Source organism: Dipteris shenzhenensis, unplaced genomic scaffold, assembly GCF_047967505.1.
Source record: "Dipteris shenzhenensis isolate YYH24624 ecotype China unplaced genomic scaffold, Dip_SZ_1.0 scaf0021, whole genome shotgun sequence".
In the NCBI taxonomy this organism is placed as follows: domain Eukaryota; kingdom Viridiplantae; phylum Streptophyta; class Polypodiopsida; order Gleicheniales; family Dipteridaceae; genus Dipteris; species Dipteris shenzhenensis.
Genome location: NW_028239328.1, coordinates 19,112 through 38,230, shown reverse-complemented (window position 1 = coordinate 38,230; position 19,119 = coordinate 19,112). Strand labels below are relative to the sequence as shown.

Genomic DNA, 19,119 nt, shown 5'->3' with positions numbered 1-19,119 from the left:
GTGGGAGGCACCCAACAGATGGAAGGGCCAGGGCCTAGCTTCGGGAACCCGTGCTTGGCTTTTTAGCCATAGCCTTTTAAAGCAAAGCAATAGTGTGCCAGTGGCTAATGATAGTGTGCCAAGCATGAAAACATGATTCAACTTTACTTTTCGGAGGGGAAGTGCGAGTCAACGCTCCCCAACATGATTCGAAGGCTTCTTTTCATGCGGGTGGATGCGGCTAGCCCGCCTAACGGCCAGCCAAACCCGCAAAGAACCACTATAATACGCAATTATTAGAGTTCATGCGGACTCGAAAGAAATGAAGGCTTTCGGTTTCCCGCTACTAGCCGGAAGCGGAAAATGATTGGCACTTTGGAGCGGATAGCGGAAGCCTAATGCTTTTTAGCCACGCTTTCGGGTAAGCGGAAGCGAAAACGCCAAAGTGAGCGGGAAGCATTAGGGAAAATGCCACCGTGGGCGCTACCTTCAAATTTGCTTTGGAAGCCGGGAGCCACTTCCCTTCCCTGGGAAAAGCTTCCAATCTCATAGCAGCCCGTGGCTACAAAATTTCGTATATATAATGGAGCTCCAATCCTAACGAATTCAATCGATTCGAAAATTCTATCCTTAAACTGCCATAAATATCATTCGGAAAGCTAACGAACACGGAAGAAGGATCCCACATGAGTGTCTCTAAAAGGCATCCCTACCATTCAGTAGATCCAAGCCCGTGGCCTCTCTTGTTGGGGTCACTCGGAGCTTTAGCAAGCACCATCGGTGCTGTTACGTACATGCATTCATTCACAGGAGGTGGAGCACTCCGTGCATTTCTTCTTATAACGGCTCTGGTAATTCTATCTATGGCGCGCCGGCTCGTTTTCTTTCGCAACGAAATAATACCTAGATTTCGTAATAGATGTCTGACTCGGAAGCTGGCCCCGGTATGTTTGGACTTTGCGGCCATGGTTGCTGCTTTGCTTAGTTTGCTGCGGCCTAGTATAGCCGCTACTGATGAGGGGGAGGACCCTAGTTGTAGCAAACGGCTCAAGTTAGACGAGGAGGAACCCGACCCTCAAGAGCCAGAGGAAACCCCGCCTGCTCTCGTCGAAGAGATAGCTATCGCGCATGTCGCAATCGAGTTCCGAGAAGAGCTTGGAACCGTCGAAACTGTACTCGAGGATTTAAACCGTCCCGAGGGGCCCCGACCTGAAGCCCTACAAGGTTTGAATTTAAACCTTGGCCACTTGGAAGAAGTGACGCTTCGCCGCGTGGAGTATTTGGCGGCCACGTCAGGAGAGGAAGGGAGGGAACAAGTGGTGGCCGATTCGATTTCGGTCCGGAATCGCTTGAGAGAGTTCATTGAGGGACCTTTACCCCCTAGCCCGGTAGAAATGCGCCAAACCTTGGACCCGCTTGTCCACACTCTCCGTCAAGTCCGGGACTCATATGAGGAACTCATGGGGATAGAGTATTCTGACTCGGAAACGGAGGGCCCTTCGGGAGGCGGGGAGGATCCCGGATCGGGTCCGACGGAAGCAGGGGGCCCTTCCTCTGAAGCTAGCCCGCAGCCTAAGGAAGCGGGCCGGGCTGCTGGCCCCTCTTCTTCCTTTGGAGAAGCGGGACCTTTTCCTGAGGAATCCCTGTCGCCTTCTGCTTTCGGGGACGACGAGGCCTGGCGGGGGATGATCGAGCTCATCGCTGTAGAATTGATCAAATGTTTGGGATGAAGCGTTTCGTATCTAAAACAATTATGGAAGAACCGAGAATTTGCGTTTTTCGGATATTGATTCGCTTCTTCTTAACACGGTTCACGTCCCACCTGTTCTCGGAAGAGCCCATTCCTTCATTAGCTAAACTTCTTACTTTTCCGCCTCATTCAGACTTGTTTTCCATTCGTACATGATTGACGGAGGCCCTGAGCACATATGTTACTACGTTTCCAACATTATGTCCTCATTTCGTTCTCTCCTTTATTACTTATCAAATTTGGCGCTATTTGATCCTTAGTTGCTATGAAAGATGAAGAAAAGAATATGAGAAATTGTTTTACTCAAGTGGTTTCTGCTTTCTTTTGTTCCTCTTCGTCACCTTTGGTTGGGTAGTCTTCAATGTTCGGCACTTTCGTTACTGTCCGAGTATCACATCCACTAATTCGCTCATAATTAAGCCACAACCTAAGGTTCCTGACTACATAATGTTAACCGTTCGTATTTTGCTTATTTCGTTGATATGTTTTTAGGTCTCAGTAATGGTTATCTGTTTGCTGGAATCAAAAGCTATTTATTTGAAAACCCGTTTTAACAATCGTCGTATTTCGAGGGTTCATTCGCTTCTCACAGCAGCTCTGTTCACCCCCCCAGATATCTGGTTTTAAGTCGTTACCCGTTCACCTTTTCATTTTCTAATAGAGTTGGCCATCTCCGTAGCCTCGATTATACCAGTTCATGAGAAGGCGGCCCCCCCCGGGCCGCCCCCCTCCCATTGAGAAATAATAGGTTTGGAAAGGACTCAATGTGAACATTTAAGCTTGAGAAATGAGGAATTTCACCAAATCCCGGGCTGGGTGATAGAGGTTCAATGCTTCAACACCCCGAGAAGCATGCTTGGTTTAAAACCAAGCTTTATAGCTTTTTTTCCAGTGCGGTGGGTACCGGCGCATCCCTCAGAATTTGTATATAGCTGTTATATACCTCATCGGGGGGAACGCAAGGATAGCTTGCGGATGGCCAATATTGCTTTTTGGAGCTGGTTCCTATCTCGCTAGCGGGGAGTGGCGCATCCCTCATCAGGAGCTATAATTGGTATATGGCTTTTATATACCTCGATATGCTTCACGTCGCCGGTTTCGTCAACAAGCTGGCGACACAGACTCAGAGGCCGCCGGGCCCTCCGCTCCAGAAGCGGACGCACTCGCTGATGAGTGAAAGAAAAGCCCGCACGCAGTCCGCTAGGCCCTCAACCGCGTGGATATGGGTAGCCAAATGCTATGCTTGTGATACAGAGCTCAACACAGCACTCACCCCTTGACATAACCAAACGACTACTACATAGTCAAATCGGTTTCCATCGGACCCGGAACGGGGGGGAGTAGGGCATACGAAGACGAGACGAGCCTAGCCATCTGTACAAAAAGATCTCAGGATACGAAGTGTGGATCTCATATTCCGAATTCAAAAAGGGACTCATTTCAAGTGCTATATCCAAAACGTACGAAATTTCGGAAATATGGGGAAGGTGAGTGGAAAGGTCGCAAAAAAGGGTTGAGTTATATGTCAAGGTTTAGTCATATGTCATTGAAGGAAGTTATATGGGTGTCTAATAAGAATATATGAGATCAGAACCTATGAAAGCTTGCGGCTAAATATGAATTAAAACGAATGCTCCATAAAGCCATTTGTTAAGATATAATTCCTTCTGGTCGGGTGCGAAACAAAACTCTAAACAAGTCGTCTAAGTTGCCAAGAAATAGTTCATTTACATGAGTAAGAAACTGACGTATTTCCACCGGTCGCTTTCGTTTCGTATATTAGTTATCTTGTATGTCTCGTATAGTTTCCCGCGAATTAGCATCAAAAGGTTCTTCGATAGGCATAAACAAGTCGTGTTGGTAGCTGGTCAGCTTTGCAAGTCCCGAGAGGTCTTCCTCAATCATGTTTTACTATTTTGCTCTTTATACTGCGGGGGTTGGTTCACACTTTATAGCATCGCAGAAGAGGCTTTAGATCCTTTCGGGTGGCCCTTGCGGGTCACCCCCCCTTCTTGGTTGGCTGGTTCCGGCTCTTCCCTTACCTAACAGAAATGTTCAATATTACTCGAAAACAAATAGGCTAGACTGGAGTAGGTTTTTGCCTCGGGGGAGGGGCTTAATGAACCCCCCCCCGATTCTCCTCCAAGAATCAGATTCCTGAAATGAATCACTTTCATTCAGCCGGGATCGGAATCTCTCAGCCTAGCCGAGATCAGCCAGGCTGCCTATCTATGCGGTGACGAACCAGTCACCGATACAATGCGAGACCCAATCTTACGGCTAAGATACTTGTTAGAGAGGCACTAATAAGGGCCAGAATCATCTGCCCACCCGGGATTGATGGAAGGGAGAATGGTTTTCTGGCCGGTGAAAGGCTTTACGCTTCCTCCGCCAGGTTCCCGGGGTCCGAAGGACCACTCGACCGAAGCATGAGGGCCAACAATGATGGTCTCTTTGTGGCCCGGGAACCATAAACCGCATCTCATCCTTTCACACATGCATGCCAGCGGCGCATATTCACTGCATTTATTTTCTATTTATCAGTGCATCTTTCTCTCTCGAGGCATACATATAGATAGGTATTCAATGCCTGGCATTTTCAACCGCTAAAAGCCACAAGTCGAGGCACTTCTCTATAGTTCTCTCTTCCTCGAGTAATAAGCCACGGCCCAAAAGGCACAGCCGAAGGGTACAGACCCGTAGCCTACCTCTACCAAGGTGGGGCCCAGACCCACCAACACGAAAGGTAATTTCACAGCGATTTGTGCCTATGCCAGACAATAAATTCAACAAGTGAACGAGTGCCGATAGCTGAAGATGCAGCTTTCTCTATAGAACCAGCCCAAGCCACACTTATAAGAGGTTATGCCAGGCACTGCTAGCCAACCATCATTCACGAAGTGAACCTGTGCTGCTAGCTTTGAATGGCCGCCTTACCTGCCCAAGCTACACTTGTAGAGGGTTATGCCTGGGAAGGGAATGCTAGCACACCAAGTTGATTCGATCCAGGAGTTCACCGAACCGAGTTAACTACATTAGGAGTTCACGATGTGAACCGCAGCTATGAACGAAGTTCACCAGGAACCAGAGGAGTGAACACCTTTAGCCCAAAGGAGGCAATCCCACTATGACAGGAAACAAAACGGGAACTTTTGCACCTATGACAGTCACAGCAGGGGTGGTGGAAGACCGACGGAATCCGAGGCCGGCCGGGGATACCCATTCGCTGCTCTTGACCTTCAGCCCCGAGGAACTTCATCGGGCTCGGACAGCCAGCTGGCCCCCGTTCGCAGTGGCCGGGGCTTCCCGATGGAGTGGATTGGAGTGCGGGCAGAGTGGTGGGCCGTTTTTGGCAAAACAAAGAATTCTCAAACTTGGTCAAAAGAGCCTTCCCACTCCCCGAATCCGGATTCCATCCGGAATACATCCGAAATAAGCAAAAGCCTTTGCCGGGAATAAATCCGGATAAGCCTCCCCACTCCCTTTTCCCCCTTTGCCGGGCCAGGGAATCACGAAAAGCCTTCCCACTCTCTTTTCCTCCTTTGCCGGGCCAGGGAATGAATCAGGAATAACGAAAAGCCGGAATGGAAAAACAATCTTCCACCGAAATATGTTATGCTAGAAAAATGCGACACGGAACCACACCACTCGTGATGGAAGACATGCCGAGGAAAGCGGACGAGTGGGAGCCGACTTCATGATTCGAGGCAAACCCGATTGGAGGTTTGATTGCGTATGCCGGCTGATTGAACAACTGGGGTTCTCAGCTGGGAGCAAAAGCCCGGCGAGTGGCTTCAGTCATTCGACCTCCCCTTGCTCCCTACGTGGAGGTCCCTCCACTAGGCGACCGGGTACAGGACCAAGTGCTCTGGCCTTGTCGTGGCGGTTCCTGCTTTTCAGGGGAGGGCTTGTGTCCCCTCCTCCAACTAACAGAGCACAAAAACTGAACTTAAGCTTCGGATTCCCGGGAACCCCCAAAAACTCGATCTTTCTGCGATGTTCCCCGCGGAAACCCAATTGATGGTTGAAATCCCGTCCCTAGCAAGGGGAAGAAATGATACTTTATTTCATGAGAAGCAACTATCTCTTCCGTGCGAGTATCCCTTTTCCATTAGCAAGGGCATAGGGAGGGGGGGGTTCATTAAGCCCCCACCTCGAAGTGCTGCAGGCGTGCGGCTAGCATTATTGGTGATTGCATCATTGCTCATTGACCAGATATCCATTCCAGATAATCATCCTTGGAAACAGCTTCCACGGCAATAGGCGTAAACGCATAATTAGTTCCACGGATCTCACTGCGCTAACCGTAGTAAACTCCCTCTCGTTATATAAAAATGGAAATCTAATTTGAACAACCAGGTACAGCATCACGTTTAACACCTGGGGAAGGTACAGCCCGACTGTAAGGTACATCAGCCAGAGTTATAATCGTACATGAATGAGTCTTAGCTGGTACAACCACTCAATTGTCCACTTCTAATAAACATAATTAACCCAATTCCGAATCATCCTCTGGAATCGTATAACTGTCAGAAGTTAATGACTATTCATCGGAACTGTTATAGTCTGAATACTCATAAGGTTGGGTCGACGGCCAGCCCCTTTCTAGGTCCATTCGCCTCCCTCCGAACTGTACTTGCAAGTTTCCCCGCAAACAGCTCTCCGCGCCTATTAACACTTGAGGAGTATACTACTATTTCGTTAGGTCTTTCTCAAGTCTTTCAAGGATAGACCGTCACACTCCGGTGGATCGAACGGTGACATTCCCGGCAAGCTAGGAATCTGTTTCCCGTTCAATTAAGCCGACCGACCGACAAGGTAACCCCCCAAACGAAAAGGCTGATATGTCTTACCTGGAATAATACAACCATTTCCACTTATGGTCAATTCTCTGTGACCCCTGAGTTTCCACCGGAATTTCGCAACGTTCCTTACTGCGAGCAGTTGAGACCCTGGTGGAATATAAGCGCTGGTCCCCTTCGGTAAAGTGCTCGTGCTTGCTGTTACCTACCGTAGGACCTCCGTCCCCGGGGAAGGCAGAGCAGGAACAGTCAACCTTCGGCATCGTTCTTCCTCCGGTAGTTTCGTAACTACTGTGGTTGTTGCCAACGTGTCGGGGATCCCCCATTCCAGAGATGACGGGGTCAGGCCTGTTGGGTCCGAAGTTGTATGCCACTAGCTGTGGTGTCGATGGATTCACTACTTCAGCGCTGTCATTGGACATCGCAAGCTGAGCATCCATTTCCTGCGTATTGCCTATACTGGAAGCAGGGATGTATACCTCCAACGACTTCGGGAATGGAACCATAGGCTTCTCATTAGCTGGGGGAGCCTTTTCAATGCATGGGTAACACCTCAACCTCCCGTTTCTGGCATGCTCTAGTCCCTTGAGTCTCTCGACGTCAGACGAGAATTTCCCTTGATTCTCGTCTCTCATCCGGTAAGCCAGATGCTTTGTGGACTGTAGAAGCAGTCCGGTGCATTTCGTTGCACTTCCATCACCTTCGTCAAGGGGCGCACTCCGATACCGTTGATGTCCAATAGCTTTGATAGTAATGGCTGGATCTACTGCCCCGTCCATTGAATGTGATGAAGCAAAAAGTGGTATAGCAATAAACATCGGAATGAGACTAGGAAAAATGGTCCGAATAATCTCTATAGTAGTTCCATGAACCACTCTTTCAGGAATGGGATTTCTTCAGTAATGGAAATGCCATGAGGTGCGAACCAACATCCGTGGTACAAAGATCAGAATAATGATTAAGAAGACCGGAATGTCATGATGTGAGTCAATTATTCCTTGCATCATAGGTATGGCTGCGTCCTAAGATCCTAATTACCGAGGTTCCGCAGCATCACGAGGAGCAATTGGAACAAATAGCTACCAAAAAAGGGTTCTCGAAAGAAAGAAATTAGCACTTGAAGGTGAAATGGGTTCCTTTATAATTAATTTCAAACCATCCGCTAAAGGTTGTAACAACCCAAATAATCCCACTACATTAGGACCCCTCCGACGTTGCATGGAAGCCATGACTTTACGTTCGGCTAACACTAGAAAGGCTACTCCTAGTAGAAGTGGTGCGATGATTGCCAAGATTTGAGCTCCAAGATTCCATACATAAGAAAGATTACATACATAAAAAAGAAACACATTTGGCTCGAAATAATCCCATATTCGCACGTCCAACCCCAGGTTTACCTTTTCGGTGATCTCGGTTACGGTGAGTTCCCACTTGATCCCAACTCGTGTCAATAGGGGCAGGATAGGCTGAAGGCCTCGGCGTGAATTTGGAAGCGGGGTTTGCCACAGGGGGGCGAGAGCCCAGTCTATAGCTTCCATCAACTCATCGAACGGCGGTCCGAATTGCACCAAAGGCCTCGCTACCGATTGCATATCCGGCAGGGTGGCGTCACGGATAACAAAAAGGGTTTCCGAGAGCTCACTGAGATCGCCTGGCCCCGGGCGGCCGGGGAAGTTTCTTAGCGTGCCCATGTGTTCGGCGAAGTCGTCCTGTAGAATCCTCAATTTTCCCTTGATACTCGTCGCCATTTGCTCTGTAATCATTCTTCCGTTTCCAGGCATGTCTTGTGGTGTTGGTTATTAAAGCTGGGGATATTCATGGCAGTTTAAGGCTATCCCGGAATCGAACCCGTGGAATGGTGCCGAGGGAAAGTCGATGGTGTGCCAACATGATTCAACCGTTCAACTTGCCGGGGAGTGCGAGCCAACGCTCCCCCAACAGATACGATAGTGCGAGCCCAACTTCTTGGTGGGTGCGGCGAGCCTTTGCCGCATCCACTAGAATACGCAATTCCGAAATTCCTTCCCGGAATCGATGCCTTTCCGCGGTGGGTACGCCAAAGAAAGCAAGATTGAATTTCCATTCCTTGGACAATTCTCAGTGGATTTGCACTCCATGGTCCAATTGCGGATTCTATATACGAAATTTCCATTCTCAGTGGATTTGCACGTGGCTCCCTAAAGGAAAGTGCCCACTTCTGCCCGGCCAAAGTAATCTGCCGTCCTTCCTTCCCTCCCTTCCGAATTGGCTAATATCCTGTAGGGTAGCAGACATTAGGTGAGGTGTAGCGCCGGTTCGCTCTCCCTAACGGGATAAGATCATGCGATTCGGAAGACTTCACATGCCCTTGGAGACCTTCACATGCCTAGCCCCAGCCCGAACTTGCCCTGACCTGTATGCCGGAAACCCCTAGGCTCTACTACCAATGCGGTTCCCATGTAGCAGGTGTTGGATACATAGGGGTACTGGATATCTTGGTGGGCTGCCGGAAATCGATCTGTGCGACGGAACGCACGTCGTTCTGGAAGTGGAATGGCTTAGTCCTCTAGCTAATCACGATCACGACGTGCCTGAATATCCTTCTCTGCTTTTGCCAGTAAGAATTTCTCATACCAGCCGACTTCAAGGACCGGCCCTGTGCCACCAGGCTTGCCTAACGAAAGAGGGCTAGCGTAGCTCCGGATTCCCAGTTCCCACTTGCCTGCTTGCGGGAAAGTGCCGGTCATCCATCTACAAAATTTCGTATTATTAAACAACTCGGATCAATCCTTGCTGAACTGCCTTCACCGCCCTTGCCTTAGGGCCCGGGATCCCATTAGCGCGCTTGCACGCTCGCTTCGCTCGCTAACTAATTGATCACCAACCGGAACCGAAAATGCGAAATTTTACGAATACTTACTATAGGCCGAGCAACAACAATGCATTATGGTGCTCCTCTTTCGCCACCCTAGCCGGGTTAGTGGTGGTTCCTTCAGGTGATGAGCCTCTTCACTTCAGTGGCCTTGGCTCGGCAAAGCTCAGTTGCGTGGGAGAGGAGTGATAGGAGGAAGTGAGACCTTTGCTTGGGCCTGAGAAGGCTGGGCTGGGGTAGAATAAAGCTCCCTCTGAAGGTACATCCCTGGCTCGGGTAATCCGTTCCGCAAGGGAAGATACCTCTCCTTCCGTTGGTAAGGATTTCTCAGGCCAGGGAGCCTTGGTTTGGGCTTTCCCGTCCCGTCCCTACCAGAACTAGGGCTTTCTCTACCGCTTTCCCCTACCAATATCAATATTTTTCCCTAGGGCCCGGCGTCGAGAAGTGGCCCCCCTGACGGGATAGATTGATTGGGAAATCGATCGGCTGAAAGCCTAACGTTCGCGGTTCGAATCCGCATCTCGTCCTATTGGGCCGCCCTGGCTGGTATTTCCACCCTGCCAAAGTTAGTTTTGCCTTTCCTGCTGCAAGAAGCATTCCATTCCCAATAGATTTTGATATTGGTTGGCCCCGCCTGGCCATAACATTTCTTCGTGAAATCCCTTCACTTTTCCACTGCTGCCGGGAGAGCAGCCAGTCGTTTCGTCCTTTTGGACTCATCAGGCAGGTCACACAACCCGCGACGACTTCGTTATATTATTATTATTTCATTACTATCTAATTCATCTCAGATTTGCATCTATATACGAGAATTCGGGCCAGAATGGCACCGAAGGGCCAGGGGGTGCCCAGGGAACAGCGGCGGGGAACCTCCGCGAAAGTCAATCCTTGAATTTCTGTTATCGTTGTATAAATTCGAGTTATCGTTATATAATGATAACATCTTCACCATCCTCCGAAAAAAAAGAACGGGAGAAAATTTGTCATTTCGACCCGGACCCCTCGAAAAAGGAATAACTGCTTGATTTGGGGGAGTGGTTCCAATGGTGGAATAATGATCTCTAAAAGCAAAAGTTGGTTGTTCGAATCTCTTTTCCTCTGATTACCCAGCTCGGTACGAAAGGCCAATATAGTTGTGCTCTGCAAGAAACAAGTATCACACCAGATATGGAGCGCATCGCGGTTCCCCGGAGAGGGTCGGAGGGATATACAAGGACCAGCTATCGCCCCCAGTCGTACAAGTTCGAGATACTGGCGTAGCGAAAGTGTGTATCCTTTGGGTGGCTGAGGGCACCTCTCTAGTCTAGGCTGCCACCGTAGGCCCAAATAGCCATAACAACGAAGCGGAGGCCGAGTTGCGGTTCGCAGGCCCACCCTTGTTGTGTTGAGAGATCTCTTCTGAAGAGCGAGCTTTTGGCGTAATCTCTTGTGCTAGACTTTCCATTCCAATAAGATCTTTCCTTTTGGGCCAAAGGCCCGCTTCGAATCTCCCCGAAAGGAACGGGTAGAGTGCCTATCTAATGAAAAGGATAAAGTGCAACTCGGCGCCGGGACGGGATAAATTGTCTATCGGCCCCGGGGGAACCCTAGCGGGCCCGGCCTTCCGCCTTTTCCAGGCGTATGCTATCACACTTCGTTCTATTCCCCACAGCAAGCGATGGTCGATGGAGGTATGGCTGAGCGGCTTAAGGCATTGGTTTGCTAAATCAACATACGAGAAGATTGTATCATGGGTTCGAATCCCATTTCCTCCCTCCTGAATCACGAGAGTGAAACGGATCAAGAGTTGCTGCCTGCTCTTGCCAGCTCATTTCGCGGAGCGGTTCCCCCTCTGGCTCAAGAAATGAGGTCATGGCCGAATGGTTCACATACATTCTGGCCTCACGTACTTCTGGGTACCTAGCTCGAATCATTAAGAAATACTGATCCGAGCATTCGCTCGTATTCCGAAAGATGTGTCGTACTAACTAGAGGTGCCGGTCAGGCGCAATCAACAACCCATATCCGGGGGGGCAGGAAATGGGATAAGGCGGCCGAAAACGCGTTAGCGTTTTCGCCGGAAAGCGCTTTCACGGCCTGGCCTGGAAAGAGATAAAGTTTCGAAATAATGGGGGAGCCTTGAGGAGGCTCCCGAGGAAGCGGCTTATCTCTAGCGCCGATACGTGGTGAACTATTATTACGAGGAAAGATTCGTGAACTATTACTGCTGTCAACGACATACTCTTATGACACAGTTTCGACAGTGTGATGGGATGGGACCGTGTCTTGGATAGGGTTTAGACTCTATAAAAAAAGGGCTACGAGCATGTATAAACAATAGCTCCCCCGTGCCTGCCTGTATGATACGTGTTGCGCATGGAACGAGGACGGGGGCGTAGTTCAATCGGTAGAACGCATGTTTTGCAAGTATGAAGTTATCGGTTCGAGTCCGATCGTCTCCATTCATATACAGATTAGCGCATTGGATAAGGATCCAGAAGCGCCACCAGCAGACGGTATTATTTTGGAATTCCGTGAGCTTCGTTCCTTCTCCTTATCGGGAAAAGTGACTCCAAGTGCGCCCTCCCACCGGGGAACCGGCAGATGGTATTATTTTGGAATCCCGTGAGCCTCGTTCCTTCTCCTTATCAGGAAAAGTGACTCCGTTCCCTAGGAACCTCATGGTTTGGCAACAAACGAGATGGGATCAAGGCGAGACCTCTTCTCTCCATAACAGTCAGTCTTTCCTTGATTTGTACTCCAATCAACCTAGCGTTACCAGAAATCCATTCCATTCCTTAAGGTGGGTGTTTGCTGTTGTTGTCAAGTCGGGTAATCTTGATCCGTGGTCGAGGGGGATATTAAAGAGTTCCCCTGTCAACGGAACAGCGAAGGGAATAGTGATAATGAAGAAGATGAACCGATATTTAACGAACAGGATATCTCCTGAGGAAGTGGAGAAAGAGGAACAAATTACAGAGAAGAGATTCGGGCATTTACCAGGGAAATAGGGAGGAATGAACAGAATAAAACGAAGAAGGAGAACCGTAAAATCTCTTCTTAAATTTCAATGCAGGGGGGATATTCAGTTAATAAAGATCTCACCGGGCACTTTCCCTCAGACAGGGAAGAGCCGGCACCGCGAGCAAAAGCAAGCGGGCAATGAAGTAGGTGCCTGAGGCATCATAAAAGCAAGCAGGCACATGAGTACCGGCACCAACAGCAAGCAAACAGGCAAGAAGAGGCGGCACTGCAAGCAGGCAAGTAAGTACCGGCACCGCAAAGGTAAGCAGACAAGAAAAAGCCGGCACCGCGTTCTTATTAAAGCCAACAAAAGTTATAAAGATGGTTTTGATAAATTGTTAGTTCTCAAATTTTATTTAGTTAGGATATTCATGGCTTTTTCTGTAGACACCGACCCCCTCGGATTATTTTATCCTCCTCACCGGAGAATGCTATAGTAGCTAATATCTGTGCCGTATATCTCGGTATTCGGAAGCTCGTTCTATCCGCCGTTTGTGTGCAAAAGTAGCGAACCCGTGGGCATTTACTTCCCGTTATGACAATCCTACTGCCGTGATAACTAGAAGGAACTTGCCCGCAAGAAGTAGGTAGGCCACACCATTTGCTCAAGGTTGGTGCGTGCGATCGGGCAGGTAGAGAGCTCTGTGGCTCTAGCTTAAAGAGATTTCATAAGCTGCGGTTTCGGTTGTATCTAGTACATAATCGTCCAGAGCAGAGATTCGAACCTAATAATTTGCGGCTGCTTAGGAGTGGATTCGAACCACTGACCCAAGGATTTTCAGTCCTTTGCTCTAACCAACTGAGCTACCTAAACTACAAGAGGAATCGCTATCAATTATTACTACATTATTACTACCATTTCCGATTGCCGAAAAAACAGCGAAGCGCGGAGCAGAAGCAGGTGAGTAAAGTGGAGTAAAGTGCGTTTTGTCGGGTCAAGAATTTGGGAAATAGAAGTCGGCAAGCAAGCGGGAAAGTGCCCACCCACTTCTGCCGGCCAAATCTGCACTTTTCCAGCGCGTAGCGCTTCCCCGGCAAGCCCTTCGAAGCTAACGTTCGATGCTCCATCGAACAGAGTTGACAAATAGATTCCTTTGCTCCCTGAGCAAACTCGTCTAACGCTCACTCTCCGGCAAAGGTATGGGCCCCCGGTTTCGTGCTCCATCCCAGCGCTGGGGGTGGGGTTGTTGCTGGTAGGGTTTAGCACTTAGACCCTTGCTTTGCTTGGGAAACAAAGTGAAATTGACCAATCGGGGATAGGATAAGGAGGACCCCAAGGAAGGCCATCGATAATCGCATACACGCGTTGCATCACAGAGACATAAGTATCCGAAACCAGAGGCTTGAACCTGGGAATGAAGGACTCTCTCTTTGCAGGCAATAGACACGGATTTGGTTCGATCTGTAGTAGATCCCATTTGCTTAAATGGAAAGGAGTTGGTTGATTAGCAAATCGCTACCATAAAATAATCAATGGTTCTTGATGGGATTCTTTTGCATAGAGTGGAAACTCAGTTCCCTCAATTGTTCCCCTTCTAGTGATTCTACGCAATCACCCTCCCCTCCCTCATTATATTGATTCTACTCATACGTATCAACATACTCGTTGCATTCATTTCGATGATAAAACCGAATAGATGGATTTCATTACGGCAGTTCCAAAGAAACGTACTTCTAGGTCGAAGAGGAAGATTCGCAATCATGTTTGGAAGACCCAAACTAATGAAGTAGCATCGAAAGCTTTTTCTCCAGCTCAATCCATTTTGACTGGACGGTCGAGAAGTTTCTACTACGTGACAAACGAAAGAATTTCCGAAACGAGTCAGTAGTACTCCCCGGTTGTAACAGGAATTGTCGGATCAATGGGACGTGGGATCGGTCGGGATAGACAGTGGACTATTTGTTGGAACAGGGAAGCCAAGATAAGTAATTGTCGGGGAACTGCAATATTGATGAATTTGGATCCTCAGTACGTAGTACGGGGACGTGTTGATAGTATTGCGTGACGGTACCGCGCGGGAAATAAGATCCAAATACTAGTAGGGTTTAATACAGTTCGGTGGGGTTCTTACCCCACAAAGTCGTATCAGTGAATATTGGTGATAACCACGAGGAGGGGAGAATGCTCGCGGATGTTCGTCACTTCGATCAAACACATGTTTATGAAGTGTTGATTCGGGGAAAGAATTGGTAAGTCTTCTAAGTCGGTGTCACTCGAACCGGACCTGATGGTTATCCGGAGAATCGGAGCTTGGTTGTGAACGGGAGGAATATTACACAAGTGGGAGGTGTGGATTTTCCCCACCCAGTTAAGTTAATTCGACGCGGATTAATTCGACGTGACGATTCCACGTACCCTTGTTAACTTCCCATCAAATCAAGATAATGAGCAACGTATTGATCTCCCTGCGTGGCAACCTGATGCGGCATGGCTGGTGCCGTCTGGCTGGTGGGTAGCAAAAAAAAGTCAACTCCAATGGATGTTCCGGAACCTACAGCAACCATGTCATGTAGTAGTCAGAAACAAATCCAAGATGCAATTGATACAGGTGATGAGGATCTCGTCCTGATTCCAGGTATCTCCATATTGGTTGGAGATGCGTGACAATCTACATCGGCGGATATTCCTGCTGGGGAATAAGAGAGAGAAGGGGGGGAAGGGGTCGGACCTTCCCCCAGTGTTGGTTCGTACTGAAAAGTTCTATAGGAAGAAAAAATGACAAACCGCTTCGGTTTCGATATAGAAATGGCTAAATCCACTAAGGTGGCCAGTCAAAGGCTACTGGAACACCGGATACAGAAACTACCCGAGCTAATGGTAAAGGCGAGAAGACTTTCCGTCCAAGTCTCATTAGTTAATCATAACGATATCGTAGAAATGCTGCACGAACCCGTATATATACGAACGAAAAGAGAATAACCTTTATACCAAACCAGATTGAGCCCGGAGTCCCCTGGAAACGATCTGAAATAAGTGGCCAACCTCCCGGGAAAAGCAATGTACATAGACTAGGAGAGTGAGGGCGCGGCTCCGTGGCCCTTAGCCCGATAGGTGTATCCACACCCTTCTCAAGGAACCGTACGTGACACTCTCGCGTCATACGGCTCCGTCCCGGGAATATTGAGTCTCCTCCCCCCTAACCAACGCAACGTCTAGGTCTTCGAATCCGATCTCTCTCGCATGGATGTCTCGGTGGTGATTGGCACAGAGTGGGATTGACTTACAGTTCAGGCTGGCCTGCAGGGCTTGGAGCCCGCGTAGACAGAGAAGAATCGGCGAAAGTGAGTGGGTCCCCTCAACGGGAGAACAACGAGGGGTAGGCGGCCCTCTAGGCCAAGGAAAGCGCTAATAAATGCTTTACCCAGTACCTGTAGGCACTCTACCCGTTTCACCTGGGATGGGAAGCCGAGAGGGTCCCGGCGGCAGGGACACCTCCCGGGCCAAAAGCCCCCCGGAGAGGGGGTTTAACCTGGAAAGTGCTTATCAGCCCTTCGTCCCGAACCCACGGGGGCCCGGAAGGAGAGATTGAAACCGCTCAACCTACAGGAGGGGCAGCTGAAAGCCGGGTTTGTGCTGATAAGCACACTTCCTCCCGGCCTGGTTTTAACCCGGAGAGAATGCGATAGCATTAAAGGTACTGAGTTGGCTACCATCAAATCAGGGGTTCCCCAACCTGTCAGAAAAGGGGGGTCGAAGGCTCAAAGGCTCTCTTTATACCGTTTTTAAGAACGCCCGGGAAAACGCCAAGCGTTGGATGCGTCGAGACCCACTTTCGGCCTCCTCTCAAAATCACCTTTTACCGAAATAATATTCAAGCCGGGCCAACTTGCGTACATGGCGCATCTGCACCAGGCCCTCCTCACACCTCCCTTACCGCAGGTTTAGACCGATGATCACGTTTCTGGAATATCATATGTACACCTGATCTAAGGTCTCGTATGCGTCCTCCTTGTTCAGATTTTTCCTCGTCAGGAACTCTGGTCTAAGCTTCCCAAGCTCCATGCTGTTGGGAAACTTGGCAGGGGTCCCGCCTTCCCCATTGACTATATGTAAGTCTTTGGGGTACTTTGGGATTCTCTTCCGCGCTGAGGATTTGTACTTGTGGGCAGGGGTAAATATAGCGGACCAGCGAATCTGGTAGTCGACAATCGCTCAGACTTGATAAGGGTTGTCGCAACACCTATAGTAGTAGTAGGACGGAAAACCTCTCGCGACGCTCGCGAACCAATTGACGATGTCTTCGTCGCTGACGTTCGTCAAGCGGGCCACGTGGGTTGGACGGGCCTTCCTCTGGCTAATGATATCTCGATCCCGAAGCCTTTGGAATATTTTCTTTATGGGCGCCCAGATCTGTATGAGTAACTTGCTGAAAGACCCCGTTTGTTCCCAGTGCCCCCGTCCCTTCTGGCCCTTCCGACCTCCTAGCGCTCTGGGAGTCTCCAATGAAGACATCCAGACGCTCAACGATTCGTCCAATCATGGGACTGCCTATTGAACGTCTGATGGCACGTTGCTCCGACCTGGGCTATGCGAGATCTCTCTCGATCTTTGCCGGATGTCCCTGGCGGTCTCCCGTAAGACGCTCCCCTGGGGGCTGACCCCTGCTGTTTTCGGAGTCTCTGCTAGTTAAAGCCCCGCGTCCTGTAAACTCCCCGTTTCTCTTCTCTTCTTCGTTAGCTATCAGACCGGGATACTCTTCCCTGGGTCCTCTGACTTGGAATGGATGGCGGAGCGTCAGTAGGGAGCTGTGGGATGGATACGGTGCTTGACTCTCCGGCGCTTTTCCAGCTCTCGCGGGAATTGTAGGGGAGTATTCGAAGCCGGGACTCCCCGAATGATCGTACCGGGGGATTCTACCGTCCCTGCAGCTATTTCTGCGAATCCTGCAGAGCCTACCTCAGGGTTCGGGTCAGATTGTGGAGAGTGGGTGATACGTTCTTGGATTTTCATTATCAACTCTACGGGACCAACGATTCCCGGTGGGAAGTCGTCGGCATATCAGACGTAACGGATCCTAACGAAGTCTGGGTCATTGAAGTCCACGGGGGATAGCCCCTGCTCACGAGCTAGGCGTCTACGTCCCAACCTGATAGCTAGTCCCGCCTCCCCGTCCAGCTTCATCAGGCCACGGGGGTTTCTCATGGAGAACGCGTAGAGTTCTCCACCTTCGGCCTTTGCTCATTTCGAGGTGAAACCGTTGGCTCTACGAATGAAGGCGCGAAGGCTTTGCTTCGGCTCTGCCTCGGCTCGAAGGCCCGAGGGGCAGAAAACGCTTCTTAGCGTTGGAAAGGGGAGCAGAAGAGGGAATAAGGTAGGAGGCCGCTCCCCTCCCGGGTCGGGAAGGAAGGGGAAGCAGGAAGGGGCGAAGCCAGGAAAGTGCAAAGCAATTCCCCCGATCTCGGGGGTCCGGGATAAATTCCCGGGTAATTTCCTGGACCTCCTAGCGGAGGTCCGGGAAGGAGACGCTTTACGTTGGATGCGTTTCACCCCCACGATGGCTTTGTCGTCTACTGAAGGAGAGTCGAAGCTTGCTTCTTCCCCAGAGTTTTTTTAGTTCCCCCGACCTGTCATCCCGAAGAAAACCGATTCTCTTCCCTGAGCCTTCGGAGTTTCGTGCTCTTGCCGGATCCTCTCCATCTCCCGATCGGGCTTATGCGAGTAAATATTGCATAATAGGGGTGATAGTACACTGCCCTGTGGGACCCTGGAGGAAAAGCCACCCCTCTCACCCCCTACAAGTCCGGCGGAAAACGGTTCGTGAGTGAGGTTAAAGGAATTAGGATCGTTGATCTCCCCTCTCAAGATTGAGATGAGTCAATGTCGGTCGATGGTGTCAAAACACTTTCTAGTGTCGAATTCTAAAAACCAAGAGGTTCCAGCCCACTCTGTTTCGATCTGTCTCAGGGCCGAGTGGCAGCCTCGACCCGGGCGGAATCCGTGCGATGTGTCTAGAAACTGGGGCTCGTAAATAGATTCGGGTACCGTCCTTATTGCCCCCTAAATGATCTTGTCCCTCGGTGCTACTACTGTGAGCGGTCTAAACTCGGGAGCAAAGCCCGTTTTTTGCAAAAGAGTCATCGGCCCGAAAAATAATTTATGGAAAAGGCCCCAAATGCGATTTCCGGGAACGGTTTTTCATAAATAAGCGGTATCATCACTCCCCCCGCGGGCTCGAGCAAGGCGCCTGACAAGAGGCGCGGCGAGTCTCTCTCCAACCATTCCAAAGAGATCCCCTCCAACGAACAAGTTTTCAGAAATGAGCCCTCTTCGCCGGGGGTTAAGTTGCCTGGTTTAGACTCGATTCGCTCCTGGGACGCCAGTAGCAGTCTTTTGCCCGCAATAGTTCTGAGTACATGGGTGCGCTTCGCGCCCTGCCGTCGTCTCAGTGACTCATAGCGCTTCGCGCCCCTCGGACTAGTGTCTACCACCGCCGGTGAGTCTTCTCTCCCAGGACCAGAATGATTATCCCTGTCCAATGGGTTTACATTCATCCCTGGATGTCGAGTACTGTTTCCTTCCCCGCCATCTTTGTAGCCGTCACCTGTAATCCGTGCAGGTGTGTCCGCACCCTCTGGAGGGGACGATAAAGGATTTCTCGGAGCAACCCTCCCTGGTTCCAGACCTAGGAGCGCACTTTCCCATATGAGCATTCGATAGTATAGGTCTAGGGAAGAGTTACGAGGTAACCACTTAGGATATCCCCCCAATCCTAGATAGGTCGTCCGATGGGTTC

General features: G+C 49.9%; 1 protein-coding gene, 2 non-coding genes and 1 pseudogene across 3 annotated transcripts; 1 reads left to right on the top strand and 3 right to left on the bottom strand.

Annotated features, from left to right (window-relative positions):
- Nucleotides 1-5,883: 5,883 nt before the first annotated feature.
- On the bottom strand, nt 5,884-9,018 carry LOC147879422 (uncharacterized). Its single transcript, XM_087372198.1, has one exon. The coding sequence runs from the start codon at nt 7,347-7,349 to the stop codon at nt 6,579-6,581; it is 771 nt and encodes a 256-aa protein (XP_087228324.1). The 5' UTR covers nt 7,350-9,018; the 3' UTR covers nt 5,884-6,578.
- Nucleotides 9,019-11,750: 2,732 nt separating this feature from the next.
- Nucleotides 11,751-11,823, top strand: TRNAA-UGC (transfer RNA alanine (anticodon UGC)). The gene has a single exon. It is a non-coding gene; the product is annotated as a tRNA-Ala (tRNA).
- Nucleotides 11,824-13,125: 1,302 nt separating this feature from the next.
- TRNAF-GAA (transfer RNA phenylalanine (anticodon GAA)) lies at nt 13,126-13,199 on the bottom strand. The gene has a single exon. It is a non-coding gene; the product is annotated as a tRNA-Phe (tRNA).
- Nucleotides 13,200-16,295: 3,096 nt separating this feature from the next.
- LOC147879419 (uncharacterized) lies at nt 16,296-17,528 on the bottom strand (annotated as a pseudogene).
- Between the last annotated feature and the right edge of the window lie 1,591 nt (nt 17,529-19,119).